This window comes from Copadichromis virginalis, linkage group LG12 (genome assembly GCF_057382275.1).
Source record: "Copadichromis virginalis isolate Kocher_CV1m ecotype Utaka linkage group LG12, C_Virginalis_male_GT1.1, whole genome shotgun sequence".
NCBI classification, from domain to species: Eukaryota; Metazoa; Chordata; class Actinopteri; order Cichliformes; family Cichlidae; genus Copadichromis; species Copadichromis virginalis.
In genome coordinates this window covers 18,574,233-18,590,794 of record NC_140629.1, presented here as the reverse complement: position 1 = coordinate 18,590,794, position 16,562 = coordinate 18,574,233, and the positions used below count along the sequence as shown (strand labels likewise).

At 43.3% G+C, this 16,562-nt stretch overlaps 1 protein-coding gene across 1 annotated transcript in view; it reads right to left on the bottom strand.

Moving 5' to 3' along the window:
• Positions 1-16,562, bottom strand: part of arb2a (ARB2 cotranscriptional regulator A) — a 172,631-nt gene that overhangs the window by 56,382 nt on the left and 99,687 nt on the right. Inside the window, exons 9-10 of the mRNA XM_085475145.1 lie at positions 14,375-14,491; positions 3,441-3,525 (exon numbers count right to left, since the gene is read on the bottom strand). Coding sequence (XP_085331271.1) covers positions 3,441-3,525; positions 14,375-14,491 — 202 coding nt within the window. The remainder of the gene's footprint in view (positions 1-3,440; positions 3,526-14,374; positions 14,492-16,562) is intronic.

Genomic DNA, 16,562 nt, shown 5'->3' with positions numbered 1-16,562 from the left:
GACTCTTGTACTAGAGCATGGTTGGTAATTAAAGTACAGGTAAGACATTAACTTACTTTTGTTAGCCATTAATCAGTGTTTACCTTCAGAGAGCTCCCCCTTTGTAATTAATAATCAGCTTGGACAATGAATAATCACCCAAGAGGAAGTTGTGTGTTCATGTGTGTGTTTTTATGTATTGGTGTGTTAATAGCAATGGGGTTTTCCCAAAGTACAGCCTTACTAATAAATGAATAATCTTCAGTCTCAGAAAACCCCCTCCAAAAACTTCAAACAAGGCAACCCCCCCAACAAAAATAGAAGAGCCATTACAAGTAACACTCTCCTGTATTTGCTCTTTTTTTATCCATCTATTTCTGATCACCCTCATTCTCTCCAACTTTGAACGGTATCCTTTGCTTGGCATCTAAACAGTCCAGGTTTGGAATGATTACATGTTGGGAAGGCTTCTGCAACCCCCACATTAACAAGCACCCGACTCCTCAACTTATTTCTGTCAGCCTTGCTTCTACTCCAACACACACATGCGCAAACACACAAAGGGAGCTTTTCCAGAAAGAGATTGGTTCCACTTTATCTGCATATTTAGCCTGTGTTCAGTGTGCTGCTAACTGATAAAATTCTGCAAGTGTGCCAGGCCCCTGCCAAATGCCAGAGCACCGACCTTCTTAGGAGGAACAAATTCCTTTAGCAAAAATTTACAGAAAACAAATTAAAAAAACAAACAAAAACCCCAAAACAAAACAAACAAGCAAAGAAACAAATAACGAAAAGAATAAGGTAGTGAAAGAGGAAAGCAAGACAGTCAAAGGAGAAGGGGATGGATCCAGGCTTTATTCCAATGATAATGATATTGATATATTAGTGAAGACTCCCAGAGATTATCATTAACATATAATATTAACACATTATGGTATACCAGCATTGCTTCACAGATGCTTAGGAATAGCAGACATGCCTTCAAGGCTCCTTTTGCCAAAAAAAATCTGAATCAAAACGGATCCTCATTTCTCCAGAGAGCCAAGAGGTATGCAGAGGAGTAGATACATAAAGGGTGAAACCAAGAATAATTATCTTTCTTCGAAAAATTAGTTATTGCTAAGAAAGAAGAATGGATGCAGGAGAGCAAAAGAGCAATGGCAAGACTCACCCTTCAACCCATTCTCCCATTTTTCTGCCTGACCAATACCCTTGCACTTAGCGTGCGTGCGTGCGTGCGTGTGTGTGTCCGTTAAGTGAGTGATCATACGCCATTCTCAGCAGCAGCCAGGGGCCCAGGGCTTCCTCGGTCTGGCTACGTAGAAGAGCAGCGGTTCACATCGGGATGTCTGTCATTGCGTATGTGCACATGCATGTGCGTGCATGATAACAAGGATTCACTGGTCTGTTTTCTGTTGCTGAGAGGTTTTATCTCCAACCTTGATTAGCAACACCTACACACACATATCCATACTATAGCAACCTAAACAAAGGCAGTCGTAGTAGCAGGAGTGACTGCTGATTGAAGTGTTGGGCCACGATGCCCTGACAGCCTTCCTTCAACCTTCTCTCAACCTCGTCACCTCCGTTGCTCTGCTGTGACTCTCACCACAATAGCTGCTGCTTGTGAACCTGCCAGGCTGCCAAGGACACAAAGATGACTGAACCAACCTTTGACATTAGAAGTGTCCACTAAAAGACCAGAGACAAGCCGAGTTGGCAGCTCTGTTAACAGGCTAGAGACCGAGATCTTTTCAGCTTGCTTAAAGTAGCAAAAGTCAATAGAGCACAAGTCAATAGTGCATACATTTGGATGGACGCCGTGTCAAACAAGTCTGTGTTTAGATATTGTTAGGCATGCCAACAGTTTCAAAAGGTGACCTCAATATTTTGGCACAACTGTTGCTGTCTTTTGACCGACAGCAGTCACGGAGAAGGAGCAGAAGAGACATAAATCATCAAAGTAAAAAACTGACATTTGAGCATGAAATACAGCATGAGGTTTGTATTGAAGGCTAGATGACATTTCAAGGAGCTGATTCACTCGAAGATGTTAAGGCCACCCACCCACACAGCTCCATGTGGAACATGCCGTTTTAGTGGCCGAGATGAGATAGGAGTGCTAGAGATGTATTCACAGACATGTGGAGCATGTGTAAGATGACCTATACATTCACCATGATGTCAGGGAGGATCTTTCAAGAGAATAAAATCACAAAGCAGAGCATCCCGAGCAAAGATGGAAATGAGGGAAGAGCTAAGAACGTGAACGTTCGAGTATGTTTGTGTGTAACACTGTAACAAAGCAAAAACAGGTGTTTTTAATACCTGCGACAGATATATTGCTTCCTGCTTAAGGCTTGACTTTCCTTCTTTTTTTCATATGTGTGGGACTGTGCAAGCATGCCTGTGTGTGTGTCACTCTTCAAACAACACTGCAATCATCATCTCTTATCAACGGTCATGTTGAGGATTACAGCTTTCATCCCTAATCCTACATTAAGGACACATTCTCATGATGGACGTGACATCATCAAGGCCAGTCAACCACAGAGAGGGCACAAGGACAGGAAGCCAAACACCACAGGAAAGGATTAATGAATATAGGAGACAGAATGGATGATGAAAAAAAATGCAAGAGGGGGTCACAAAGAAGATGAAAACAGAAATGAACTCAGATAGCAAAATTTCTGCAGTGCTGCTGATACAACCTCTCTATTTGTGTTTCAAGATAATCTTCCACTGCTTCAGTTCCACAGTTTGTCTAACAATGACACTCAATCTGTTCTACTAAGATTTAAGATGTATCCATTACCCAGACACATGCGCACAAACATGGACATGTGCTAAATACACACCGTTCTGAACTGACTGAATTCCGATCCACTCCTTTAAATCACTGAAGGAAAAAATACACAAATACTGAGGAGTTTATTTTTAGTCTGCATGAGTCCTTATTGCTTTTTATTAAAAGAAATACCAAGCTGCACTATTACATCCTCTGTGACAGTTCCACATTATATTTAAACCAATGATATAGAACGAAAAAACCACCTTCAATTTTCATGCTAAATAATCTGTGGTTATGGTTTCTAGATATTTAACTGACTTTCAACATATACAAGGGTTAAAATCAATGGACAGATTATTGCATCGTTGTTTGTAACCCTCTCGATGCACTAGTTTCTCAGTACACCTCACTATACCACCCAGAGAAACCATGCCTCTTTTTTAACTGTTACTAAAAAAAACAAATATGCTTGACTTATCTAACATTGGCACAATCCAGTTTCCTGCTCGCAAACGTGTGTCAAATTTTAACCAGGAACCTCCCAATACTTCAATGTTCAACAGCCTTATAATGAGCAAAATCGAATAAAACTGAAAGGGATCCCAATTATGCTGTGATTCACAGACATTGAGAAATACTGTTTATATTTTTGGACAGACAGTTTTGGTACCTGCAGAGACTCTGGGGCAGTCTGGCATCATAGGCTCCAGTGGTATGTCCAAGGGCTCTGGACTTGATACCCAGTTACGACAGTGCTTTAGAAAGAGAAAAATAAAACAAATAAACTCTTTGACATTCAAAAGAATTAAATATGACATGTGGAGAGTAATGAATATGTAGCAAGCAGTTTCTTCCACTATTACTTCCACAAACACAGAGAAAACTATTGTAAAAGATGAAGATATAAAAGGAAAGTATTTGGTACAAAATTTAAGTCTTTAATCTTGTTAATAATGGGTGTGTGTTTTTATTTTGTTTCAACTGCATCTAACCAAACACTGAAAAAGGAGCGAAAGCGGTTGGAAACAAACAGAAAGACAGTACGCAAGAAAGTGTGTGTGTTTCTGTGTGTGTGTAGATGAGTAAGGTGGGGGAAGAGAAGGAGAGACAGGAACAAGCAATTAAAAGCTCAGTGACATGTTGCTCAGACAGCTTGGCGTTTGTTTGTGGTGGAGAGCTGAGGCCTTCTACCACAGCGGATGAGTGAGTGCCCTGGGGGAGGGTGTCTGCCCAGCTTGCTGACCCATAACCCCCTGCAAACACCCCTACTCCTCTCACAACCCCAGTGGTTGACAACTCTACTGTCAGAAAGAGGAGAAGACCTCTTCATTCGTTTTTTTTTCTTTATGCTGTCTTCATCTTCCTATCTGTCTGGCACTCCCTTTTTTTTCTACCTACCACTGCAGGTTATTTTAGACATATAAGGTCTTAAGCCCCATGTACCATTAATCAAAAGTATCAATGCTTCAGAATAAGGCAACTTAAGTTTTCAGTGCTGTAAGTTTTCATTCTCCGGGTCAGCGGATGACAGCGCATCAAAGTTTGTTTTCCCTTTTGACTCTGCAATGTGGATTGGTATGCTGTGGCTTGTAAGGTAGGTACAAAAACAAGGGAAAAGGGAGAAAGAGACAGAGGGAGGCTGAGAAGGAATGCTTAGAGAAGACGTCCCCCAAGATAAGATAAAAGTTCAATAGAAGAAAGAGAAAATGTAAAGAGATTAGAATGTGCAGCTGGTGTCCTTCTGAATCACTGCTTATCTGCCCTTGTTTACTTTCACCCTGGCCCCCTGACAGCCATTACGGTATTGTACGTGCTTGTGTGCGCGCGTGCGGTTGTGTGTGTGGGTCAGTGACTGCATTTCAAGGGGTCTCCCACGAAGATGTGTAGAGTTGTGAACCCTTCAAAATATACACACACACACACCGACGCACAGATGCTTTTGCATTTTTGCCCTCTGTGACGCCGACTCCCAAAGACCTAAAGCAAGACTCACAGAACAGACAAACCCTGCAAATGCTTTCAATTTAAATTACGTAACACAATCACCCAAACGCACATACATTACTTTTGTGGATATATATTCTGTTCTATAGTCTTTACAAGTTCTCTGGTTTCTGTACGAATATTAAAACTGCATCGAAGCAGAGACACTGAATACATCTAATCCAAACTGAGGTCCTCTTTGCTGTTTATTTTTGTTGAAAAAAGTCTGCGCAGCTAGGGCAAAGCAAATCTCTCATCATATGCTTGACATATACTGCAGTGAGGGTACATTGTGATTTATTTACTGCAAGCTTATAGAGAAATATAGAAATTCATTACAAGAGATAATCATGATGAAACATCTGGAACATATAAATCCGTAGCAAATATTCATTTGGGAAATTTACAGAAAAGTCTGTTATTGAAATAAAGTTTGTTTTTCTTAAGAATGGATTACATATGAACCAAAGTAGTCAATCACTGAATGTGTCTCTTAAATGGTAGGAATGCCTGAATTTCTGGTGCTTTTTCATTTATTTTTAGCCCTGTCAATCAAAAAAAATGCTAGCCACTGGAAAGCATAGAGAATAAAAGTAGCCAAAGAGGTTGAAGAAAGATCAGCCAAGAGATGAGAGGGGATGAAGGGGGGGTGGCTGGAGGGCTTGGTGTTCGGGGGAAGATGACAAGTCATCTTGGTAAACAGTGGCATATTGTGTATTTTTAGATCCTTTGGTTTGCCCTAGATGTGCTCTCCTCTGAGCCCGGGCTCGAGGGCAGAGTGGTGCAGAGTAGCACAGAAGCAGTGGGGCTCCTTGACTGCTACATCAAGTGTCTCATTGTATCTCCTTTAATTCATTCTGTCTGTCTGGAGGAAGATGTCAGCTGGGCTGTGGAGCAGTGGGCTGAAGGCAGCTAGAGAGAAGGGAAGGAGGGGAGTCTTTCAAAGGGCCCTCCTCCCTCCCCTACACCTCCACCACCAATGGAGGCAGGGAGGCTGAGGTTTGAATAGATTTGTCAAGGCAACAACACACATGTGCACACAAACTCTTGCATAAATGCACACACACACAGCACAAAGCCCCAGTACTGTGGGAGACCGCAGGCATAACAGCAGTCACATAAAGGCAAGGCCTGCTGGCTGGGATTAGAGAAGGGCGACATGACAAAAGGATGGCACATCACATCGGCTGCCTCTGACACATAGCATCATCACTTCAAGCAGCTCGTCCACCGATCAATGATGCCATTGAACTAAAAGCAGACAGAGAAACAAACATGTAAACAGATTTGGCTGTCCCAAACCTCTGCTACTCTGTGCATGTGCTTTTCTTTGCATGCTTGGATTTATGCTGGTTATGAACATACACATTTGCCCAGTCTTTGGGAAAATCTTTTGAAGTTTAACTTTGCCAACTACCAGTTGGAATATTTAGATTGATATGGACTTAGTAATGTGTTAGGAATGAAAGGATGCCACATTGTTTGATGGAGATAAAAATGATCAACTTACAGATTTCTGATAGAGGGTTTAAGAGTTCATGGAGCCATGGGGCGACCATAGCTCAGGGGGTTGGGAAGCGTATCTGTAACCGGAAGGTCGCCGGTTCGATCCCCGGGCTCTCTGTCCTGGTCGTTGTGTCGTGGGGAAGACACTTTACCCTACTTTACCCTACTGGTGATGGTGCGATATGGCAGCCTCGCTTCTGTCAGTCTGCCCCAGGGCAGCTGTGGCTACAACCGTAGCTTGCCTCCACCAGTGTGTGAATGTGAGAGTGAATGAATAGTGGCATTGTAAAGCGCTTTGGGTGCCTTGAAAAGCGCTATATAAATCCAATCCATTATTATTATTATTACTGATGGCAGTCAGCTTAGCCTGTAGAGGTCTGTGTGTCCCTCCAAGGATATATCTCCCCAAATCATCACTGACCCACCACAAAACTGGTCGTGCTGAACGATATTCTTTCTTTTTCTGTTTCTCCTGTGAAACAGTTTTTGATGATTTGCAAATGTGCTATATAAAGTTTATTATTACTTATGACCACTTCCTACTGTGCAAAATGCAGAATAAAAAAAATAAAACTCTATTATTTTATTAGTAATAATGTGGATTGATAATTAAACTGTTTATCAAATAAATTCTAAATTTAGCAACAAATACCAGTCAAATGTTTGGACATACCAGATCTTTGACTGGTACTGTATATAATCACTGGATTCTCAGTGTGTACGCATGCCAACTTGGTACATATTGGTAGATGTTTTGTCTCCATACACACTTCCACTCCGTTTGAGCATTTGCATGCAAGGTTAACCACATTAGTAGCTACCACAAACCAATTCGCCTTAAAGAGGAGTGCTTTATAATGGCCTTCAACACCAGAGCTGCATCAATGCAGACTTTCCAGTGGTGTGCAAGACTGTTGTGAGCAACTACCCACATATTTATTGGTAAAATGCTCAAACTGTGAAAGATGTTTAATCTGATGTCACAATTTAAAGGTTACATTTTATTGTGACTAAAAGATGCCTGTCTCTAGTCAAGAAAACTGAAGATGGGGTATTTTAATTGTAAAATGTGTATTAGCAGAGATGGTTACAATAGCAAAGCAGCTTACCAGAGTTAAAAAAAAAAAAAAAACAGAAGATGTTTACAGGACATGCTACCAAAGAAACTTGTTAATAGCTTGTTTTTCCTCATAATGCATGCACCATTCAGAGTGAAGTTTATTCTGAAGCTTGTACCTGTATTTATATCCTATGCATAATTCTTACTGTTTAATTAAGGTCACTGTTTTGTCAATTTTAGGCAACGAAACTATACGGGTTTGCATTCAGATACACTCTCATGTTTAAAGACAAACTTATCAGTTGATTCAGCCTTCCATCATATTACTTGTTGCTGCAATGATGAGTTCAGTGTCAGTGAAGTGCAGAGAGCTCTTGGCTAAGGTCTCATGATAACTACTTCAGACGTTTAGGGATTTAGGTTTCTATTACAGTACTTGGCATTTTGATACAATGACTTTAAAAGGGTACCCAGTGGATTAAAATGTGGAGCCAAAGGGTCCTGACCGAGTGTCAGATGGGAGGGAGACTAACCTTCTATATATGCAACCATCTATACCACCTCGGTTGCAAAACTGCATCTCCACCTCTCATTCTGAAAGCACACCAAACTGAGTCCCATGACAGAAACTCTGTACCAAGTGCACAAAGTCTCCTAAACCATAACACACATGACAGTCTGCTACCTAACTTCTCAGAAAGTAGTCCTGAGTATCAATTTTTGCTCACTCTCTCTGTGTCTGTTTCTAACCCACCTCCCCCAGTTCTTGAATAATCTCTATGGATTAGGATGGTTTATTCATGACCATAGTGTACTCTGAATGTGTGTGCATATGCGTGTGTGTCTGTGTGTGTGTGCGTGCTCTGGGCAGGCCACTAGAGTGTGACAGCAGGCCAGCACAGTGACAGGAGACACCTTGGAGATTGTGACAGGCTGCCAGCTGTACACCATCATTTGGATTTCTCTCTCTCACTCACTTCTCCTCACTATGCTACTCATCTACCTCCACATATATCTCTTCATCCTCCTTCTGCATCTGTATTCACTCCATTCACACAGTACCTGTGTTTTTTTCTCTTTCCACAGCTCTACACTGTGCTTTCTCAGTGGCAGTCAACAGGATTTAAATAATTGAATGTTTCTCATACTCTGTTTCTTTGTATATTTTTTTCTGTCTCAGTCAGTAGATGAGTCTTTCTATCTTTGCTCTGGCCTACCCCATCTTTTTTTTAATCTCACCTTCACTCACTATTTGGTTTCCTTGCTGTGACGTCAGTTCCCCCTTGTCTGACCCATCTGGTCTATACAACCTGGCTCAGCAGGCGCTGATCTCTAAATCCTATCTTCTCTCTTTCACCCGTTTCATCACTCCATCTCACCATCCACTGACCTCTTGAACCTCAAAAGAAGAGAATTACCACTGTCCGAGGAGAAAAGAACACGGCTGGGGTGTCCCAAACTCACATACATCCACTTGTATTGGCATCCATCTTTATTCACCAAACAGGGCATTAGTGAGGTTCAGTGCTAGCTAACCTTCTATGATGAGCTGCTCATACATTAGTGTGCAATGAAACAGATGGGTTACTTATAAAAATGTCCTTATGTATATGTATATATATATATATATATATATATATATATATATATATATATATACACCAAGGAGATGCTCTGTCCCCACTGCTGTTCTGCATAGGCCTGAACCCCCTCAGTGAGATCATTAACAAGACTGGCTACGGATACCGACTACGGAACGGAGCAGTTGTCAGCCACCTCCTGTACATGGATGACATCAAGCTGTATGCCAAGAGTGAACGAGACATCGATTCACTGATCCACACTACCAGGCTATACAGCAATGACATTGGAATGTCGTTCGGACTGGAGAAGTGTAGTCGGATGGTAACAAAGAGAGGGAAGGTAGTCAGAACTGAGGGGATTGAACTACCAGAAGGCAACATTGCAGACATAGAGGACAGTTACAAGTACCTGGGGATCCCGCAGGCAAATGGGAACCATGAAGAGGCCGCTAGAAAGGCTGCAACCACCAAGTACCTGCAGAGGGTCAGGCAAGTCCTGAGGAGTCAGCTGAATGGTAAGAACAAGATCCGGGCCATCAACACGTACGCCCTGCCCGTGATCAGGTACCCTGCTGGGGTAATAGGCTGGCCAAAGGAGGAGATAGAAGCCACTGACATAAAGACAAGAAAGCTCCTTACCATGCATGGAGGGTTTCACCCCAAGTCCAGCACCCTGAGGCTGTACGCTAAGCGGAAGGAAGGGGGCCGGGGACTGGTGAGTGTCAGCACCACAGTCCAGGATGAGACAAGGAACATCCAAGAATACATTGGGAAGATGGCCCCAACTGACCGAGTGCTCAGTGAATACCTCAGGCAGCAGAAACCCAAGAAAGAGGAGGGAGACGAGGAACCATCATGGAAGGACAGGCCCCTGCACGGTATGTACCACCGGCAGATAGAGGAGGTGGCTGATATCCAGAAATCCTACCAGTGGCTGGACAAAGCTGGACTGAAAGACAGCACAGAGGCACTAATCATGGCAGCACAAGAACAAGCTCTGAGTACAAGATCCATAGAGGCTGGGGTCTATCACACCAGGCAAGACCCCAGGTGCAGGCTGTGTAAAGATGCCCCAGAGACAATCCAGCACATAACAGCAGGGTGCAAGATGCTAGCAGGCAAGGCATACATGGAACGCCATAACCAAGTGGCCGGCATAGTGTACAGGAACATCTGTGCCGAGTATAACCTAGAAGTCCCGAGGTCAAAATGGGAGATGCCCCCAAGGGTGGTGGAGAATGACCGAGCTAAGATCCTGTGGGACTTCCAGATACAGACGGACAAAATGGTGGTGGCTAACCAACCGGACATAGTGGTGGTAGACAAACAGAAGAAGACGGCCGTAGTGATCGATGTAGCGGTTCCGAATGACAGCAATATCAGGAAGAAGGAACACGAGAAGCTGGAGAAATACCAAGGGCTCAGAGAAGAGCTCGAGAGGATGTGGAGGGTGAAGGTAACGGTGGTCCCCGTGGTAATCGGAGCACTAGGTGCGGTGACTCCCAAGCTAGGCGAGTGGCTCCAGCAGATCCCGGGAATAACATCGGAGATCTCTGTCCAGAAGAGCGCAGTCCTGGGAACAGCTAAGATACTGCGCAGGACCCTCAAGCTCCCAGGCCTCTGGTAGAGGACCCGAGCTTGAAGGATAAACCGCCCGCAGGGGCGCGCTGGGTGTTTTTATATGTATATATGTATATATATATATATATATATATATATATATGTATTGGGGTGCAACGATACTCGTATCGATATTGAACCGTTCGATACAGTGCTTTCGGTTCGGTACGCATATGTATCGAACAATACATAATTTTTTATTTATTTTATCAACTTTTCTTATGAAGAAGGTGCCTAAGAAGTACAGGAAGCTGTCCATACTTGAGGCCTTGGAAACTGCCAAGCAACGACTCACAGCCTTGGCCAGCCGCTTGAGGAGGTACACCAGAGAGATAGAAGGCAAGAGAATAAACCAGCTGTTCTCCAGACTGACCAACCTGTGCACTGCCTGGATTGATTACAAGAAGGCCTATGACTCAATGCCCCACACCTGGATCCTGGAATGCCTAGAACTATATAAGATCAACAGGACCCTGAGAGCCTTCATCAGGAACTCAATGGGGATGTGGCGGACAACACTGGAGGCCAACCTCAAGCCCATAGCACAAGTCACCATCAAGTGCGGGATCTACCAAGGAGATGCTCTGTCCCCACTGCTGTTCTGCATAGGCCTGAACCCCCTCAGTGAGATAATTGACAAGACTGGCTACGGATACCGACTACGGAATGGAGCGGTTGTCAGCCACCTCCTGTACATGGATGACATCAAGCTGTATGCCAAGAGTGAACGAGACATCGATTCACTGATCCACACCACCAGGATATACAGCAATAACATCGGAACATACAGTTACAAGTACTTGGGGATCCCGCAGGCAAATGGGAACCATGAAGAGGCCGCTAGGAAAGCTGCAACCACCAAGTACCTGCAAAGGGTCAGGCAAGTCCTGAAGAGTCAGCTGAACGGTAAGAACAAGATCTGGGCTATCAACACCTACGCCCTGCCCATGATCAGGTACCCTGCTGGGGTAATAGGCTGGCCAAAGGAGGAGATAGAAGCCACTGACATCAAGACAAGAAAGCTCCTTACCATGCATGGAGGGTTTCACCCCAAGTCCAGCACCCTGAGGCTGTACGCTAAGCGGAAGGAAGAGGGCCGGGGACTGGTGAGTGTCAGCACCACAGTCCAGGATGAGACAACGAACATCCATGAATACATCACGAAGATGGCCCCAACTGACAGTGTGCTCAGTGAATACCTCAGGCAGCAGAAACCCAAGAAAGTGGAGGAAGGCGAGGAACCATCATGGAAGGACAGGCCCCGGCATGGTATGTACCACCAGAAGATTGAGAAGGTGGCTGATATCCAGAAATCCTACCAGTGGCTGGACAAAGCTGGACTGAAAGACAGCACAGAGGCACTAATCATGGCAGCACAGGAACAAGCACTAAGCACAAGATCCATAGAGGCTGGGGTCTATCACACCAGGCAAGACCCCAGGTGCAGGCTGTGTAAAGATGCCCCAGAGACAATCCAGCACATAACAGCAGGGTGTAAGATGCTAGCCGGCAAGGCATACATGGAACGCCATAACCAAGTGGCCGGCATAGTGTACAGGAACATCTGTGCCGAGTATAATCTGGAAGTCCCGGGGTCAAAATGGGAGATGCCCCCAAGGGTGATGGAGAATGACCGAGCTAAGATCCTGTGGGACTTCCAGATACAGACGGACAAAATGGTGGTGGCTAACCAACCGGACATAGTGGTGGTAGACAAACAGAAGAAGACGGCCGTAGTGATCGATGTAGCAGTTCCGAATGACAGCAACATCAGGAAGAAGGAACACGAGAAGCTGGAGAAATACCAAGGGCTCAGAGAAGAGCTCGAGAGGTAATCGGAGCACTAGGTGCGGTGACTCCCAAGCTAGGCGAGTGGCTCCAGCAGATCCCGGGAATAACATCGGAGATCTCTGTCCAGAAGAGCGCAGTCCTGGGAACAGCTAAGATACTGCGCAGGACCCTCAAGCTCCCAGGCCTCTGGTAGAGGACCCGAGCTTGAAGGATAAACCGCCCGCAGGGGCGTGCTGGGTGTTTATATATATATATATGTACACACACACACACACACACACACATCTTCATTTTAAGCCAATTATTAGCAAAACTGTGCAACAGTAGAACCCAAAGCTATATGGTTAGCATTCAAAAAGACTGTAACCAACGTTTTTATGAAGTCACTGTACATACAACATTCTTCCTTAGAATGACAGACGTAGAGTACAGTGGTAGAATTAATTAGCAATAAATCTCTATTGCTAAGTTTAACAGTTAAAACTATAAGGAACAGAGGCAGGTGAAATAATGTGTGTGAAATCTGTAGATGTACGTTTCTCCCACATTTTTGTTGTAGTTGTTGCATTTTAAAGAGCAAACCAAAGCATCAGTCTGCCTGTTCCCTTTTAATTAAGTGGGTTCCTCTCTAAATCAACGAAAAACTACAGTTGGATATTTTCGTCGTTTTTCAGGTGTATTGTTCTGTTTAATCATTCCAAACAGAAAAATTACTTAACATGCCAATTATGTGGTGTCCTACACGTCCCTTAAAAGAATCAAAAATAGGAAATGCCAAACAACATGAAAGAAAGGGGAGGCAGTGCAACCTTGAATCCCCACCAATCAAACCAACATACATAAATACGTGAACCACACACACACACACACACACACACACACACACACACACACACACAGATTTGGAGATGACAGAGATAGCAAAAACAAAAGGCAAGGGATATGGATAGAGGATGTAATACAAATGAAAGTATGGTATGTGATGTGTGCGTTTGTGTGTGAATGGTTGTGTGAGCGTATGACATTTGCATCTCTGGCTCTCCAGCAGCTTTGGTCTTGGATGTTATCTCATCTGTATGTGCATACTGAGTGAGCCCAGGTGATGCATATGGCACAGAGGTCACACTAGAAAGGGCAAATGCTAAAATGAAGCTAACACAAATGCACATGTGCACGTGCATTCTATCCCACACACATGAACAAATGCACGCATTCTTACAGATACTTCATCCGCCTAGCTTCATACGCATGCACCAGCGAGGGTTAACTGTCTCAGTTATTCCTTGACATGCACCCAGGGAAAAAGTGAAGACCTAAAGAAAAAAGGACAACATGCAAACAATGGTTCTCCATGGCATCTTAGGTTTGCTGTTACTCAAGGATACCTGTGTAGGTCAGTAGGGTTATACAGACAAACTGTACGGTATACAATTTACATGAGATGAAAAATCATGGATGGACTACTGTAAATTTTGGAGCATCTTTGTTTCTATCTACAATAGATTAGATGCAATTGTTTTTCACCTGTGAGTCTGGGCATGGTGGAATTAAGGCACGGCGAGACCACAGACCCGTGTTTTGAGCCATCTTTATTTACCATTTTTCCACACCACCACAACAACCACCAACCCCTGAGTCCCTGTGTTTTAACACGGCGGGCATGATTGCGGATGCCGTGCAGGTGCGTCCGCACTGCACCGCAGACCACGCCCCACCACACTGGGTTTGCGTGTTTATGTGCCTGGTTGTGTGTGCTTTTTGTGTGACTGTTATCACAGCAAAATGTGGTTCTGGACTACTGTACTGTACAAAAACTACCACAAATCAATCCTGAAACTTAAAGGTGCATAGCTGCAACCAAAATAAACGCCGTGTTGAAAATTATTGTAGTTCAATCCATCTTTACTGATTAGTAATTAGTAATAACTGAGCAATCAGTACTTAGCATTCTCACAGGTCAGAACATTATCATGACGGGAGTCATCATTGGCATGATCCCTGCACATAATATCGCTGCTTTTAAAACGTGATTGTGTATTCGAGCTTGTGCCGTTATTTCACCTCCTGCATCCAGTCCTGTGTGCTCTTTGTGGTCTCCTGTAGCCAGATGTTGTGAGCGGAATCAGTCAGAGCCACGGCACATACTTTGTTTTTCACCTCTAATTCCCTCTGATTCATCTGCAATAAAAACAAATAAAGCTTGTGTTAGTCACACATCCAGCATGTTAATAACACCGTCATTCGTGCTGAGGAGGAAATATTTGCTCGAGAAAGAGGAATATTATAAGAGTCATAAACTCTTTTGAATAATAAACACCTGCATTTTGAAAATCATACATCTAAACAAATGCATTTTATTAGACAAACCAAATATATATTTATGAATACTAGGCCCAACTGCCTACTTCTTAGAGTGCACTGAATGCTTATTTCTTGGTGACATCAATAGCCCAGTGGACAATTTTGTAACCCAAGGATACTGATTCAACCTCATGTATAGAGCATAATGTTGTAAAGTGAAATATGAAAGAGCACTGCTCCACCATAGTGTGTCCTTGTCACGTTCTGTGCAAATGTCCTTTCCTGCGCACGTTCAGATACCTTGGTCCCCATTCTTAATACCCTTTCCCTTCACATGTCACAGAGAATATGGTGTTCGTAGGCCCGTCTTCCTATTCCCCTCTGAATGTCAATGCCAAGGAAAATGTCACACAAAGGACTTGTTACCGCACTACAATAGACTTCCCACACCGCTGGTGCTACCCCAAGGAGTACTACAGCCAAGCCTTGGGAACGAGCCGCTTCACTCAACTTTAAGATAAAAAGGACAGAATAGAGAACAGGACTTGCAACAATAGGTTAACAATCACTTACTTTATACATTTAGAGAAGCTGAGAAAGAGACTGAACTAAGGGATCGGCATAGTACCTCTGAGGAAGCAGTAAATTTAGAAAGTGTCGTGGACTGCTAGGTGTTTATGGCTACATGCCAAGAAGTGGTGAGGTTAAGGCTGAGGGAAGAGTTTAGAATATAAGGCATTAGTTGGGACTTGTGCTGGATAAATATTTGCCTATAAAAGCCCAAAGGTATTAAACCAAAACTGGCTTGAGCCACAAGTATGAAGCCATGTTTTTAATGGGCATAGAGGTTTAAAATGGGACAAGGAGATGAATGTTTGTCTAAAGGTGGAGCTATCAAAGAGAGCAGCTCTGGCTGGCTATGCAATAAATGAGATTAGGCATTTGAATACATCCTCCCATACCTAGCCAAATTAAAGTATATAGAGATAAATGGATCTATTAAGGCACAAAAGACTCATATCATCTACCTGATAAGGCTACCAAAGGAACATTTTCACTATCAGAGAAGAATAAAGCAGCCTGACAGGTGAGGTACACACTTGAGCATACTTAATAAAAAAAAGTACACAACTTTAGAGTTTAAAAGGACAGACATTGTCCAGACATATAGGTTCATTCACAGAGAATCATACGAAAACATACACACTGATACACACTCCTCACTGTAATCCCTCCTCATCCTTGCTTGGCTGAAAAGCTTTCCTCTGGCAGAACTGGGCCCATGGGAGCTGCAAAGTCAACCTTTTAAAATTGGAGGTGTCAGTCAGGGCCTTGTTTTCTGGTGCTAGCCAAATGGGCCCTTTCCTGAGTGAAAGGACTACCAGTTTAGACCAGAAAACAAGAGTGGATTGACTGCCCATGGAAAACACTGAGCATGTGACTTCAACCTAGTCGAGAGCATTGCCCAAGCCTGGGCAGAAATCTCAGCATCTTTTCAAATGCCCAGGTGGACAGACAAATGAGTCTCTGCTTGCTACTATTGTTACTGTAAAACAATGATTCCAACATGTATTTCTTTTGAAAGGAAAACTTAAACATACTCTATATAGGTAAGGTTTAGTTGACATCGCTGGTATATTAAAACTGTAGGAACTGTAGGAGAACTGTAAGTAAAACCAAACATTTGTCAGTGTGTCAAATAGGCTTTTGTTTTGTAAGCCTAACTTTGTTTAAAGTACTTCAGCATGTCATTTACTTTACTTCTAAAGTACTTACGAAATAAGAGAGGACATGAGAAGCATGCCATAGCTGAAAAATATGTATATAGTTTTTGATGTGGGTGAGATTTGATTTTTTTTCTTTGTTCCTTAATTGCCATGGAAAAAAGAACATTAATAAAAACAAAAATGACATATTGGGACTGCCCAATGTTAAAGTGAGGATTAGT